Source organism: Halyomorpha halys, unplaced genomic scaffold (genome assembly GCF_000696795.3).
Source record: "Halyomorpha halys isolate HHAL.00 unplaced genomic scaffold, Hhal_1.1 Scaffold287.1, whole genome shotgun sequence".
NCBI classification, from domain to species: domain Eukaryota; kingdom Metazoa; phylum Arthropoda; class Insecta; order Hemiptera; family Pentatomidae; genus Halyomorpha; species Halyomorpha halys.
Window position 1 is genome coordinate 1038246 of NW_027111053.1, and position 16945 is coordinate 1055190.

The 16945-nt window shown below is 30.3% G+C and overlaps 1 protein-coding gene across 3 annotated transcripts in view; it reads left to right on the forward strand.

Annotated features, from left to right (window-relative positions):
- The window catches only part of nonC (serine/threonine-protein kinase Smg1), a 141216-nt gene that overhangs the window by 19695 nt on the left and 104576 nt on the right, over nucleotides 1-16945 (forward strand). For all 3 annotated transcript variants that reach the window (XM_014420723.2, XM_014420721.2, XM_014420722.2), the window contains 12 exons: nucleotides 694-851; nucleotides 1887-2034; nucleotides 4066-4228; nucleotides 6423-6638; nucleotides 7670-7810; nucleotides 7891-8021; nucleotides 9659-9855; nucleotides 12484-12650; nucleotides 13148-13312; nucleotides 13407-13561; nucleotides 14699-14837; nucleotides 16579-16686. In XM_014420723.2, coding sequence (XP_014276209.1) covers nucleotides 694-851; nucleotides 1887-2034; nucleotides 4066-4228; nucleotides 6423-6638; nucleotides 7670-7810; nucleotides 7891-8021; nucleotides 9659-9855; nucleotides 12484-12650; nucleotides 13148-13312; nucleotides 13407-13561; nucleotides 14699-14837; nucleotides 16579-16686 — 1888 coding nt within the window. The remainder of the gene's footprint in view (nucleotides 1-693; nucleotides 852-1886; nucleotides 2035-4065; nucleotides 4229-6422; nucleotides 6639-7669; nucleotides 7811-7890; nucleotides 8022-9658; nucleotides 9856-12483; nucleotides 12651-13147; nucleotides 13313-13406; nucleotides 13562-14698; nucleotides 14838-16578; nucleotides 16687-16945) is intronic.

A 16945-nucleotide genomic window follows, 5' to 3' on the forward strand; every position in this document is an offset into this window, starting at 1 on the left:
GGTTTTACTCACACCGCTTTAGCCATTCCATGGTTCATGTATAAATCAACATTTTTACTCATAATAACATTTTCTACTATAGTGATTTGAAATATTGATCTACTTTAAAAATGTTTTTGATCTGATAAGTTACCTTAATAAAGGCCTGCAACTTTAGGGCACACATAGCAGTATTATAACTTGCTTGGTAATCTTTGATTACTGCTTTGGTCAATGATATTCCCATTCATTAATTTAGGTTTTGTTGATAAATGTTTGTAGTTTGTTGGATAAAAGTATTATTAGAAGTACTTTTTTTTAAAATTCATACAGTACTGTCAATTACAAAAATATTTATTTATAAAATTATTTATAAAATATAAGTTTAAATATTTGCACATTAATAAATATTAACAGTTTACTTTTATTATTTAAATATAACTCTTGCTCTGTAATTGAGCCTAATATTAATCTAATGTCTGTTCTCATTTAACAGACCTCATATTCAAACCTCAAAGTTTTCTCTGGATGATTTCTGTTATGGATCATCCGTGGTTTCTGTAACTTTTTAAAATCATAAAAAATTTATATACTTTTATTTTGTTTTATAAATAAAAATTGATATTAGACTGAACAATCTTAAATAGATTTTTTTTATTAATCATTTACTATTTATCTGTTTTATTTTGAATTTCAATGTATTATTTATTACAGGCATATAATGGCAGATATGGAGGCAGCACTCCGTTCAATCAAGCCTGATCTTGTTCCCTTTATTCCTGTTGAAAATAATCTCCATGTTGAAACTGTTTACTCTGAGCAACAGGCTGAGCATATATTGTTTTTTATTTTTCAAGCACTAGCCCCTTTAGGTAAAATATAGCATGTACTTTTACTAGGTGTATTATTATTATTATTATTCAGTTAATATTAAAAATATTATATATTTGTTGGTTTATTACTCAGATCTGAACTGAATATTTTGGTACTTGTAAATTATTTTTATTTTGTTCAGAAAATATATTTTATAATTATGATTACTTTTTTTTCATGATTTTTTGAATTTTGAAATTCTAATTTGTTCAAATAATTAACTTGTCAGTTAATTAACAGTTGTTAATTGGACACATTCAGTTATCCGACCAACTTTTGACATCTTATGATGAACATCTTGACAGGTCATAATGAGTTAGGTAAAAGGGGTGATTAGTCTTTACTTGTTATGAAGTCGTAGTATTTTAAAGTTATAGTTATTAAGTTTTCTTTCTTACAAAGTATCACCCAAAATCAGTCTTGTATTGTTTTAACCTTATTTTCTTATTTTGTATTGTTTAAATGGGACCCTCACTAGTCAAGAATATTAGAAAATCTTACAAGTTATTGATCTTACATTTGTCAAATTATTAAGATTGGGCTGCAATATTTATATAAATTTATGTGTTACAAGCAAGCCTTCACATCATCTTGAACACATTTACATCTCGTGCTTCATGTGAGGGTGGGTCATACACTACCATAATACATATTTATACCAATATATAATGTACAGATTTACATGTATAGTACTGGCTTGATTCTAGTCTTTTATTTTGTGGTGGTCTCACGGAATAAAAATTTTACTTACCCGTTCTGTTTAGAATTTGTTAATAGGATATAATGATTGGTAACCTGTTGAGTAACCCTTCCCTCTCCTTTCTCCTCTCTCTCTGTCCCATTGAACAGGTAGGGGGTAAAAAAAAAGTATGAAAATATATTAAATGTTTAAAGTTAATTATTATTCTATGGATTTTTTAAAATTCAAATTAAAGCTAAGTTTTAAAATATTATTATATAACAAATACAGCTTGTGAGCTTAGCTTTTGACATTAGAAGTGTTGTTTAATAATCGTGTGTAATCTTTGTTTTAGTTGTCTCAGATGATCCTGAAACTTTGATAAGCTTCAAACCAACAATCTTTCACGTTTTTGCTGAAGAAATTCCCCAAGTTTTGAATCCATTGAAGTATCCCATGTTACACTACTCATATCTTTTTCTTTTGAAATCTCATTGTGCAGCGTAAGTTAAAATTACTTCTTTTTATCATAACATTTTCTGTAATGAATGTATCTTTTAATGATTTAGTAGAATGAATGGAAGCCACAGTGTCATTGGTTTTTGTATGACATCATCAAGTCCAATCAGTATTATTTGACTGGTTTTAAGACTTAGTGAGACCATTAAGACTTATTTATTTAAATGATCAGCCTTTCTTTAAAATAAGTCATTTACATTTAAAACATAATGAATAACAGAAATATTCTAGATATTGAGAACTTCTTCTATCAGCCCAACAGGCTGGTCTTGACATGTGCAACAGCTGTCAACCATTTCATCCTGTCCCTATAATGATATTGAGATCCTCAGGTGCTAAGGATTTTGCCCTGTTGCATCCTTCCTTTGGCCCTATGGTCTGCCTTTGGGTACACATATCAGTTATTTTCATAACATGGCAATTTTTTTTTTTTTACATTTTTATCCTCTATGTTTTAATATGAAGAAGATGCTGATTGTGTTGAATAGCCGAAACAGTTTGCTATTCTTTCTTTGTTGCCAACGACCATTCTCACATATGGATATGTATGATTCTCTCCAAAGTTCCTCTTTCAAACATTTCTAGCGGCTTGATGCTTTTGTTGTTAAAGGTCCATGTTTCTCCATGGTATGTGTTAAAGCCACCTCAAATTGACTGTCTTTTTGTTGGAAAGCTTTAAAAGAACAAAACAAACTGGTTCGGATATAAACATTTATTTGGTTAATCTAACATTTATAAAATTTAAACATAAAATAAACAAAAGATGAATAAAATAAAAAGGTCATTCAGATAAAATGAAATTAGGTAAATAAATGATAAACTCAAAAGAAACTAATTTAAAAAAACAAATAAATATATAAAATAAATACTGGTCAACAAAAGGTTGATCCACTCCGATAGAGTAATCAAAGACCAGAAACTCAGAAAAGGTCTGGTTCCGGACTAAAATATTGACTAATCCACTCACAATGTCAATAAATAACATCGCATGAACTCAGACAGGGCTGGTTACTAACGATCACGTGATGGTCACTAATTAGCACGAACTCATATTCAAGTCGAAACGCAGAAAGGGTCTGGTTCCGGACCGTAATGTCAGTTAACAAACTCAAAATGTCCAAATTATTACATTATAAACGCAGACAGGGCTGGTTACAAACAATCATGGCCTCTAATTAGCCAGAACTCAACCAAGTCAAAACGTAGAAAGGGTCTGGTTTTCGAATTTTAATATTGAATAAAAATTTCCACAAATTATTCATTATTAATGCAGACAAGGCTGGTTACAAATGATCATGGCCACTAATTAGCCGGAACTGATTTAAAAATGAAGATGGTCAGCTAGTTGCTAGACAACGTCTTTACAACGGTTATCAACCCTTAGTAACTGTCTCTATTACTTAATTATAACACACCAATATAAATACATATTTTTCTTCTAAAATAACTAAATTTCAATTAAAATAATATAAATGTAACAAAATTAAGCACTAATACTAACTAAATACTACTTACAATAAAACACAAATTAATTAAAAAATATGGTGTTAACAGTATGTGACCACTTGTTTTATAAGGGTCTTGTACAGCATGAACTTGGTGGTACGACTCACACTATATCAGCTGCATAGGCTTGGTCTTGTGTCTTCTTTGTTAAAACTGTCCCTTCCTGATTTAGTCCTGTTCTACTGATATTATATTTCAGAGCAATATTAAACAGAAGAGGAGTTTTTGGCTCTCTTGGCTTTGGTCACTTTCCACTACGAAAGGTTCTGAAATTCAACCACACTTAACTTAGGAGATAGTACTCACTAATTTGCATTTTACTGAGTTAGTTTCCTAGTGAATGGTTTCTGAATCATTGATATCCACTAAAGATTATTTCAAATAATCTGACCAATTTGTTTTGAAACAAAATTTTTAATGGATACTGCTCAATTTTAATTAAACAATTTAATTTAGTTGTAAGGGAATCTATGTCATTTTCTTTAATTTTTAATTTGTTTCTCTTTCAGGAATGATTATTTTATCATAAGTAATGGCTTGGTCAATTGTTCATCTGGTCGCTTAAATCTTGCGGACATTCTCAGTGTTAGGACAACAAATGGCTATGAAACCTCCCCTACAACGAATTATCTAATTACTGTCATCAACCTTCTTATTAAAAATCTTGTAGAGGTAAAAATTCTATATTACGATTTTGATTTAATTACGTAATACACGTAATAGACCACTAGTTTATCGATACAATGGTACCAAAGCTATTTTTAATGATTTTTTGCTAGATTTTTATTATTATTTATCAGAAATCTACCACTCTATCCAAAATATTACTTGAAGATTAAGAAATGATGATGATATGATAATAATTAGGCTAGTATGGACCTATGTTATTGGTGTTTCGAGCTATGGTGTATAAATCATTAAACTCTTTCAATATCTACTCATTATTATCAATATTATTGTTGGTAAGACCTATCTTATTACTGATTTTGTTATGAATAAAATTTAAGTCTTCTTTTAACTGTGATTTATTGATACAACCACTTTTCCACTTGGAGGCCTTATTAACCAGAGTGCTTCAGTGTTTCTAGAAAGTTTAATACATAGCAATGAATAAATAAAAATTCTTGGAATATGAAAAAGAGCACACTTCTTTTTCTACTAAATGTTATCTGTGGCTTTACTTTTGATATTTAGTTTTAATTTTAATACTTATATGGTAAGGATAATTGTAACGAATATATAATAACTTGTGTTACACATTTGAATTTTTTAAGAAGTATTTAATTGTTTTTACTTACCTCAAAATACCACTATAATAATTGTTATAGACTTGAAATTAAGAATAATGACAGTGAGTGGATAATCTGCAATCATACACTCACTGTCTCCAATGTAAAAAAAGAAAAAAGTTGTAGTAGTCTACAACAAGCCGTGAATGACATTTCATTTTTTCCCATTTTGGTTTTGGTTTAATGATTGGAAAATACTTTATATTTGTTCTCCAGTTTTACAAGTGCCTGAGGTATGAGCAAATGAAATCTTATCAGCCACCATTGTAAAATTAAATAATGGATTGTGTTCCATTTTTAGAAAGTTTATAAATTATAAAATGTTTTCAGTCTACTAGATTTTTGTATGTTTTTCACCTCCTCCCTACTAATGGGGCTATTACACATGTAGTCGAAGTCCAAGTATGTCTACTCATGGCCGAGTTGAAATCAAGTTCGGTTCTATAACAGATTTGCTGTTTCTCTCACCCTGCGGTTCAGTTTAGTGTTAATCATATATTTAAATTTAGTTCTGTATTTTATCTCTGAAGATTTACACCCTTCAAGATTTCTACAATAGTCTACATCTGGTTAAACAATTCTTTTCTTTCACCTCCTTATCTTAAACGCCATACTAACTATAAAACATTCTATGTTTTATGAACCAAAGTAGACTAGATATTCATGTGCCCTGCAACTATTAATATAAGAAGATCGTCAGGGTTGCGGTAAAAAAAGAACAAATAGTTTATAACTATTTGTTTGACCGCAACCCTGACCATCTTCTTATATTTAAATATTAAATGGTTTTCTGGTCCTCTGTTTTTTAATTATAGTTTTAAGACTACTATGCATCCATTTTTTGTGTTGATTTTTATTATTAGAGGTAAAGGTAATTTCTCAAATGATAGATTAATCATTGTTTTTAATGAAGTTGATTAAGTGTGATATGGCATACAACAAAAAAATTAAGAAATAATATATAAAGATTCCTTATATTTATAATAAAATAAGGAATAAGTAGAAAATGGCTAATAGAAGCATCTCTCGCAAATTGGAAGGTTGCTTCTTAGTACCTTGGTATTACTTAACTAATCATTATAACATTACATTACAATATATACATTTTTACCCCATTATTTATTCTTTGATAACCAGTAGGAATAGATATCTGTGTTAATTACCTAAATAAAAACTGCCTTGTTGCATTGTTGGACAAATAAGAGTGTTATAGGAATTCTATTGCTAGATATAACATGTAGTTTCTTAATTAAGTGGGGTCATTTGTATCCACAAGCTTAAGATTTACTCTGTTAATAATCTTTCCAAAGCAGGTATATGTCTTGCTATTACTATCTTCATACTCACTTAAACCTGCTTGCTAGTGAAATTTCCTCTAGAAAATTATGGTAATCTTCTGGGCTTACCTTGGAAGCTGTTTCATTACTTTATTAAATAAAACAGTTGTTCTAGTTTATAATTCTGATGAGTTTTTTCTCAAAACATTGTTTTCCTTTAAAATACTTATTTTTATTTAGTTATAAATTATATGTCAATTGAATATAAAGTATTCACTTTTGATTTTGTTTAATTTGTAGGATATGGATGAAGGGAACAAAATCCTGGTCATAAAGTGGGCAGTTGATTTACTACTCCTTGGGAAGCGATATCATACTATGCTACGAGAAACTAACGAAGTGATTGAGTTGGTTAAGGCGCTGTGTACTGCAGCTATGGACAACAGAAAAAATGTTAGCCTATGTGCAATCGAATGTCTTAAGAAATTGGTCATTTCATACCATGGACTGTGGCCTGTAAGTTATAGTTCATTTATCTCTTCTCTCTTCATCTCTAATCTCTTCATTCTTTTTCCTCTTATTTTAAATTTTACAATACATTATTTGTGATCGAAAGAAATTCCTAGAACCGTTAGTAATGGTATACATTACTGTTTAATTTTGGGCGTTGTACGCTGTAAAATTATTCTCAGTCAGGCAGGTATATTTTCTATGCTGAAATCATCCCTATCCTACTGTCACATGTTATAAGTGTGCCGAGGTTGTAGCTAAGTATGTTAAGGTGTCACCTCAGCATTCTAAAGACAGAAGAGGCAGTGATTCGATTCCAGATTGGGGTGTTGACGTTTATTTCTTGGCATGAATCTCTGCCTCCTCACTCTGGCTTTTGTAGAATATCCTGTTCTAGGTGTCCTTCTTAAACAAAAATGGTATTACTGTGCTGATTACTAAAAACACAGAATCTTGCTAACTGATAAAGTCTCGAGGATGTGCATTTCTAATAGGTTAACCATTTCGTAGGACTAAATATGCTGAATTTTAAGACATAAGAATTAGTACAAATGTTTTGTAGATGCTGTATTCTGTACACAGTATGGTGTGCATGGTTTCTATTATGATAGTATCGTAAGCATTTTTAGATTGACGTTTTGTTGAACTATTTTTTCTATCTTAATAGAAGATCCTGTACTTTCCTATTTTTATGCTCGTAAAAATATTATTTTTTTTAAATTGACCCGAGAAAGTTCTGGGGTCGCTATAGGTGATTATGTTTAGGCTTCACCTTAGCAACCTCGAAATTGTTATGGTCTAAGTTCGATTCTGGCCTGGGAGGGTTGTCTTTAATTTTGTTGTCTCACTGGAATCTTATCCTTCCCACTCTGGTGAGAATAGGGTGGTCACCTGTAGAATAGCTCTCTTTTCCTGCTCTATATGATGTAAATGGCTAGGGATGGAATAAGAAAAAAAAAAAGTATTGATATTTAACTCTCAATCATAATAATAAACATATCTATAGATTTAATTACATATTTATATTCTTTTTGTAGCAGTCTGTGATGAAAATATTTATGGAACTCAGTGTCTATTACTTGAATTCCATAAATAGTGAATCGAAAATAGCGTACCACCAGTTTATGGACCTACTTCCTTGTCTGGTCACAACTTTTTCAATTAATGGGTCAGCCTCTGTAAGTAATATCTTTTTCATGTTCTTTTTTTCTTTTTCTATTTTCACTATGCTAATTTCAACCTACTAAACTTATTTCAGGAACCAACTTGTGCTTTGAGAGTTCTTCTTGTGAAACAGTATGAAGAAATGTGCGGAGGTGATACAGGGGAATTGACTGTTTATCATTTTAAGAAATTTATATCATATCTTTTGGGTGGTATAGGAGAGAGGTTAGTAATATGAATTATGTATTAAATAGTGTTTGTTTGATATGCCCTCACTGCCTAACCCATGTAGCCAAAAGGCAAGGAAAGGAGAAAATAATTAAAATGTATCTATTTTGGAGTATAATTGGTTGCGTTTTTACTTAACCAATTGAGTAGAATGTTGTTTTATGCTCAACATTTAAATTTGTTCAATTATCAATTGCTATTTCTCCAATGATTAATGCTGATAAAATAAAAAAGGAAATATTGTCAGAGATTTACTATTGTTATTACTAATTGTATTTTTATTCTATTAATGCCATAACGAAATTTAAGAACAAAGTATATTTTAGGAATCTACGCTGTATAAATAGTAATTAGTTGTAATTATACTTTAGTAGATTTTATTAATAGTAATTATTACTATTTTAAAGTTAAATAAATAAACAAAATCTCCTAGGAAAATTATTTATTTATTAATAAAGTAGACATAATGAAAAATCATTTACTAAAAATAATTTTTTATGAGTTGTTAATAGTTGACCGTAGATAAATATGAGGAGATGGTCGGCGGTACGATCTCAAAAATACACAACAAAACTTATTCATCTGTGCTGACGTCTTGAACTTAATTTCATGCCTTCATCAGGGAACTTCAATGTAGTTTTCGTTAAAAGTGACCTAATGGACTTTTAACTGAACTTTAACTTTGACTTTTAACGGAAACTCCGGTGAAATCCCCTAATGAAGGCCTGAAATTCAGGTCAGAAAATTGGCATAAATAAATAAGTTTTATTAGTGTGTTTTTACTGACCGCACCCCGACCATCTTCTACTCATAAAAATAATTTTGCTTAAATGCTGTATGAAGAAGATTGAGAATTATTTGATCTTCAGGTACGAGGTAGCCTGGCTTGTGGAATTTTAGTTGTGTTGGAACCCATTATGAAACTAGAGTTCAGTGTGTTTCTGTACTCTTACTTGAAACAAAGAGTTTTGTTGTTACTCAAAATTTCAATATTCTGACTGCTTCATAACACCAGCTGTTAACCCCAATGGGCGTCTCTTAGTGATTCAAAGAACAATTATTCTCACTCTTCTATGAATAGCATTTAATATATCATTATCATTTATTCTTAATAATTGATTTTCAATCATGTACACATTGTTAATAAATAAATTAACTTGGTGATCTTTGTTTTTTATTTAATTAGCTTTTAAATAGCATTAACCCATTCTGGAACATGTTTATTGCATTAAACTGCTAAAAAGTTCTATTAATTTTATACTTTATATATTGAATATAATTATATTTGTACTCCTGATTAAGTTTTGTAAAGTAGTCCAAAAAAAAAAAATTTTTTTTGTGAACATTTATTAATGCACAAATGTGTCTTATTTTTACTTCTCTAATAACATCACTTAGGTTCATATAATTACAATGGAAAGCTATTGTAAAGGGTCTGTAAATCAGAAAGCAGTTAATTACTATGATTTGATTTATTCATATAATCTTGAGTTTTCGAGATTTTTAAACATGTAATTTTGAGTGTTTGGGTGGTGCACATTTTTCTCATTGCCAGTATATTTATGTTTAATCAACATAGCAGTGCTATTTTTAGATGGTAGATTTTGTATTTTTATTTAATTTTTTTGTTCCAGTAATCTGGAGTGGATGATAGAAATGATGGTAAGGTGTTCTCCAGTTCTGGAACTGGATTATGAGAATGGATCAGCCATCATTGGCAACCAGGCAGCTCTTAGTGAGTGGGCTGCTTTTGAAGCTGTTCGCTTGTGTATAGATAACAAACTCAGGACGTGTCTTGGTAGGCCTTTGGAGACTTTCACTGCTTTTGAAAGTAATTAGTTTTTATTATTTAATTTAGTTTTTCTAATGTATTCATAAGTATACAATTTTATTTCTGCCAAAAAAAATTGATGTATTTTATAGTAGTATAAATTAAAATTGAATTTGGAGATATATATCCACGTGTTGGCTTCATTTATCGAAGAAAAAAACTTAAAGTTTCTTGAAAAAAATGAAGAAACTTAGGCTGTAGCTGGCAATTTCTTGATTATAATATATTTGAGTGTAATTCTTTATTAACCTTGAAATGAGAAAATGATATATTATTGCTTTTAAAGTGAAAAAATAGTCTGCACAACAAAATATAAATTAAAAAATTGAGTGTAAGTATTGGATCAATTAATTTTTCAGTTAAATTTCCGTTGAAACAAAAAATATATATTAAAATGAACATTATAAAGGATTTATTTTTTTAATAGCAATTACTGTTTATTATCAGTTGTTTATGGTGAACATCCAATGAATGGCACTGGAGGAAATTTGAGGTTCAGGATGGTTCAATCTGATTTACTATATTTTAAATAGATCAAGGAAGGTCTTGTTTTGTTACATCAATTTATTGTTTTTACTGTTATACTAGAAACTACTTTAGACTTCATATTGTGTCTCTCATAATTTTGTTGCCTTATCTGATATTGGGAAGTTAGTAAATCTAGTATGGATATACATGACCTAATCCTTCAATAAAGTTTTGAATTAGTAATCATTCTAAGAAGTTTGAGATTCAGACGGGTCTAAAACAAGGCGATTCTCTATCACCTATCTTATTTAATTTAGCCAAAGAATACATCATTAGAAAAGGGGTTAACTTAAGGTGGTAAAATACCTTTGCTTGGGTATGCTAATGATTTGGTATTATTGGGTGAAGACAATAAAAATAAATACATCTACATTGATAAACTCCAATTAGGATAAAACAAATTGGAAAATGAAATGAAATGAAAAAATAATTTTATTCTGGGACTTATGTCCCCTAAGAATAAATACATGGTTCATTAGGATTTTTATCTGGCAAGCATTTACAAGTTTCCAGTAAGTAAAATGAAATTACATTGGGATATTGGCTTAGCTACTGTTTATAATCTTAATCAATATATGCGTGGGTAGGGAGACAAAGTTTGATGATCTTTACAGGAATATTGTCTGAGCTGTAATGGTTAGTTCTGGACTTGAGGACTGCTGAGATTAAGTCATCTGGGGAAACATTTAAGAAATAAAAGTTATTGGGATCAAATGGGATTTCAGGGATGTGAAGAGACGATAATTCGCATAAGACTGTTGAAGGAGGAGGAGCAGCAAATAAAGCATTAAGCTCATCGGGATCAACTGGGTAATTTGGACAGGATTTAAAACTTTTAACGGAGAGGTTCTTAAGGATTTTCCATTTGGATTTAGGATGAGATGCTTGGGATAGGATATTGTGAAAGTATTGCTCCTTAGCGTGGCGTAAGGATGTTTATATTGTTAGTAATAGAAATAGGAGTAATTTCAGTGGTATAGGAGGAAATACAGTTAAACAGGTAGAGGGGTTTAAGTATTTAGGTTCTATGGTAACTCGTAAAAACAATTGATGAGGAAATAAGAGTGAAGTTAAAGGGAGGAAATCCTTGTTATTTTTCAATTTTGAAATTGTTTTAGCTTGTTCATTCTATCCAGAAACTTAAAATTATAATTTAAAACATTGTTATTCTTCCCACTGTTCCTTAAGGATGTGAAACATGGCCTCTTATAGTAAGGAAAGAGCAGCAACTTAAGGTTTTGGAAAATCAAGTGTTATGTAAAATATTTGGTCCCAAAAAGTATGAGTAAAGCAAAGAATTTAGAAGACTACACAACACTGATTTGTGAAAACTGCACCCAGTAAATGTAGTTCATGTTATAGCATTGCGGCGAATAATGTGGGCGTGTAAGGTTGTAGGATTTAGTAATGAAGGGATCCCTAAAATGTTAATAAATACTGAACCAATGGGTTAAGTCCAAGCGGTAGACTGAAACATAGTGGGAAGATTGTTTTAAGACTGATTTTGTAGACCTGAGTTTGAAGGGGTATCACCAGACAAATGAATGTAGAAAACAATTGGTGGTATCAGCATCAAACCTTTGGGTTTGCTAAGCCTGTATTATTATTATTATCTGATGTATAGCATTGAAGGTTTGTTGTTGTGTTGTGTCTGTAATAATTATACTGATTTATTTGATTATTGTACCAGAGGGTCAGTCACTCCCTAATCATTGTGTTGTGTTAGTAATAATTATACTGATTTAGTCGATTATTATACCAGAGGGTCAGTCACTTCCCAATCGACTTAAAGGGGTGGGTTGTGAATGGTCGACTATTGCAGCTTGAAACCTATTTACTTGGTTGATGACGTCCATGTTACCTTTCCTGTTAAATCAATCATCATGATATGTGTATAATCAGTCAATTATTCAGGCTAATAATAAACTGAAATATGTATAAACATATGTTTTTTGAATGTTTGGACTCAGTTTTCAATTACATTCAAGGATTTGGTGTTTCATTTACATCTGATATTTATATGAAACTACAATAACTTCTGAATAAGTGACTATAATTTTTTTTTTTTTTTTACAAATTTAAAATGTATGAATTTAACAGATATGATAAGAGATCTTGGAAAAGAATCAATATCTCGTACCATATGCAGTAAGAGTCCTGTTAGCGGGGCAAGAGCCAGGCTCCTAATTCAGTTCATTGAGCAGCTGGAGAAATCTATGTACAATGCAGCTGAAGGCACAGCTATTGCATTTCCTCCAAGCACAAAGGTTAGTAAATCTTTAATTTATAATGATCTTATTCCTTAATTGTGTGATTAGTTACTGTAAAGTTTTACTTTATTAGGTTAGAAGCCATGCTTAAAATAATAATTGAGAATTCTATTTTAAAAAACAACTAATTTTTCTACCAGAAAAAAAAAATCAGCACTTTTTAAATTTTATTTTTTATCTCATAAAAAAATAAAGTGGCTTGTCAGTGGAGGCAGGTGTGTAAAGGCATCAACATAGCATTTTTGAGTCTGTTTTAAATCCTTCCTTTGTTTCTTGGTGGACTCATAGAATAAGTCTATACTTTCTTACTCTAACTAGATTAGCGCAAAAATCCCTAGGATGACCTGTCTTTCCTGTCCAAGTTGGAGAGCATGAGAAGGTTAAACTCCAAATATACAAATAGATAATAAAGTGGTTCATTAGTAGTGCTTTGTTTATTATAATTAGAGAGAATTTCTTGAACAATTTATCGTAATATATATATATTGTTTCAGCCTGTATCAACATTTTTCTCTACAAATCGTAATTCATGTTGTGAATGGATGTCAAGGATAAGATTTGCTCTAATGGTGGTTTGCATTCATTGTGGTTTGGCATCAGCTGCTGTGAGACATGGCTATGCTTTCCTCCAAACCCTACTAGACAATGGATCTGTGCAGGTTAGTTAGTGGGAATGATATAATTTTATAATTGTTATAAATATCTACTATAATTTTGTTTATTATTTTTGTTTATAATTTTTAAATTGTACAGACTGTGGAATTCGAATCTACATTGATTAATGTTGGTCGGGCATTGGCTAATATGGGAGAAAAGGAAGCTGTTGAAGGCCTATATGTCTGGGCAAAGGAAAAAGCAAATGTGAAGAATGAAGTTCTGATTCCTTTGATGGATCAAGCTGGAAGGAGGTTAGTCTCTATCATTTTTATTTAGCATTCTTAATTACTTAACAGAATCTTCCTCTTCACTATATCAACTAGAGCACTGGTTCTCAGAGAGAATGCCACAGAAACCGTGGAATTTTTAAAGAATCTAGTAAAATAAAAAAATAGTTTATAAGATTGTATTTAAGTTAAAGTTGTAAAATAAAAGTATAAAATAAAATAAATAACTAAAACAACAATAAAATATTTGGTTTGGCAACCCTTAAAACTTTCCTTACCACTTTCAGTGCTTAGTCCAGTAGGTCCAACATTGTTTACTTTATCTTCAGCGATATTGATTTGATTAGAATTTATTTTTTACTTGAGCTTATACAATTTAATTATCATTTAAATGAGTGTTTGGAATCTTCAATGATTTTTGCTTTAGAATTATTTGAAAAACTAATAAAAAGCGAAAGGGATTATATGGGATGAATGGAAAAGCAAAATACTTTTAAAAGCTTGGATACAGTGTGTGATATATGTTGTCAATCTAGTACTCTGTACCTTTGCTAATACTGGTCCAATTTAGATGAATCATCTTTCACTTACCTTTGTATGACATATGTATTAAGAGAAAGTAATAGGATCGTAAAAAAGTTTTGAATATGAATTTTCAATGTAAATATTTATTATAAGGTGTATGTATCAGAATGTCGATCAGAGGCACATCGGATGGCCATTTGTAACTGAGAAAGTTGAGGTGTCGGTCTTAGCATCCTTGGAACTTCACTGGCACCAGTTCAAATCCAGTCTGGGAGGGTTGGCTTTTATTTTGTGATGGTCCCACGGAATTAAAACCTGACCCACTCATTAGATTAGCATAGGTTGGTTACCGCTTGATAAACTTCCTTTTTACTATCCCCTCTTACCCTGCAATTGTTAAAAATTGCATTTCGTAACATTGACCCGATTGCAATAGTTTCCTTTAACAGTCAAAACCACTTCCCGAAAGGTAAAGATTAAAGCTTTTTTTAAATTCCATGAATTTCATTCTAGGTTAGAGGTTTCTATATATTCTTTATATTATATATAATTATATTTTTATATGTAAAGTAATGGAAATTCCATAATTTCAATCTAGATTAGAGGTTTCCTTGTAAGAATTAATTATTTTGGCAGGTATGAAGCTGCTATTGCTGGATATAAACTTCAATTAAAAGAAAATTTCACTGTCTCGGTTGAGGAAAAACAGAATGGAGAGACTGATAAAAGGCCAAAGACTACTCTTCACAGTATGAGGGCCTTTCTTGCTGATCAGGTTGGTAGATATTTGTTTTGCATGGTGTTAACTTATCATATTATTTTCTCTGATCATTATTTATCTCAGTTATTCATAGCATGTTAGATATTTTTAGCATAGGAAAATATTTTAAAACAATCTTCAAAATATTGTTGTATTGTATGTAGTTTCTTGTGAAATTGGATATCTCAATATAGTTATGACAGATATTCTTTATTAAAATTTATTTGTGCTTTTCTCATTTGTCTTTGTTTAGTTACTTTTTGGTTAATTCAAGAATTAATTAAATCGGATAAAAAAAGGTTAATCCTTGTTCAAAATTTAAGGCTTTACATTTCAAAATAAATAGAATAAAAAATTGTATAATAATAAATAAAATCAATAAATGATAAAAATGAATCCCTAACCTCTTCATCAGGTTAAAAAAATATATGCTGTTTTGTAATCATTTGGTATATCAAAGCCTTTAAAAGTCCTTATTTTATTAATGAACCTTTGTAATGGATTAGGAAAAAAATTTGAACTCCTCGAAATTTAAGGTTTTACATTTTAAAATCTGTAGAATAAAAAATAATAATAATAATAAATAAATCAAGTAAAATAGCCTTCTGTCTGTTGCTTTTTAGGTTAGGAAAATATGAAATATTTTGAAATCATTATATTAAAACCTGAAAATAGAAATCCTTGGTTTAATATTTTTTATAATAGAATTTAGTTATCAATCAAGAAAAAGAATAAATATCTCAAAATTTGTGGTTTTACATTTCAAAATACCTATAATCTATAAAATAAAATAAAAATCTCTCCATTCACTGTCTATGGCTTTTGGATTAGGAAATGTATTAAATATTTCAAAATCATTATTGTTATTTTTGTTTTTGAACTTTTGTAATTGATCAAGAATAAAATTTGTAATCCCACCTCAAAATTTGAGGTCTCATGCTTCAAGATATGCAGAATCCAAATATTAAATTAAAAAATATGTCTGTTCACCATCCATGGCTTAGCCCTGAGATTACTGGGCTGATTTTCTTCAGTCTGGTCACCAATGATCAGGAGGGTGGCATAACTCCACTCTCCTTCAAAACAAAAGTGGAACCAAACAGCCCACGTCCACTGAGGCTAAGTTTACGTTGAAATTAATTGGAATGTCCGCCATTGTAGTCTAAACTGAAACTGAACAGTAGTTGGCTTTGTACTCTTCCCTTTCTCCTCTGTCATTCCACTGGGCTCATCAAAAGGCCTTCCCCTTTTTGGCGTCAATTTTCCTCCCAGCTTACTCCCTTCATTATACTCCTTCCTCTGAGCTAAAGATAGATCAACACAATGATTGTTGGAACTTGACCATCTGCCATTTTGTTTCGAAATGGTGGTCAGTTTATAAGGTCAATTTATACAGTCAAGATATAAGGTAAATATAAATGGTTTGCCATCATTTTACCTAACTATAGTAAATAAACTAAGGTTAAAATAATTTTCTTTTTCATAATCAAAACTATTTCAGATATGTACATGTATATGAACATTTATAATTTTTTTTCTTTTGTCACTATGCTGATGAGCCTCATAAACCCAGGGGGGGAGAGGATTGGGCAAAGCATGTCTTCTGGTATGAGTAAACATCTACTCGGGTCATCCATCCAAGTATTGACCAAGTTCGGAGTCGCTTAACTTTGTTATCCTCCACAAACGTCACATTTATAAATTATTATAGGATAAATAATTGTTTAATAATTTGCATTTTTTTTTTCTTTTTCAGATAAGTGAATGTTATCTTGCTTTAAATAGCTGGGAGGAATTGGCCGAATGGAAAGAAAAAGAGCCTTCCTTCTTGGGAAATGAAAATGGTAGTTCTTCTCAAAGATATGTTGGTACCTGTTTCAAATTTTTTTTTATATTTGTAGAAAATTTAAATTCTTTTATGTGAAGATTGTTAATCATAAATACTTGTATTAGTTAATTGAGATAATTTTAGATTATTATTTATATGCTGCTTCTTTGTTAATATAATCATTATTTCATTTATTAATGTAAAACACTGAATCATCAATTAAAATTGGATGCTCAGATATTGGTTAAAAATTTAGAAAAAAAAATACACACACACACACACACACATATATATA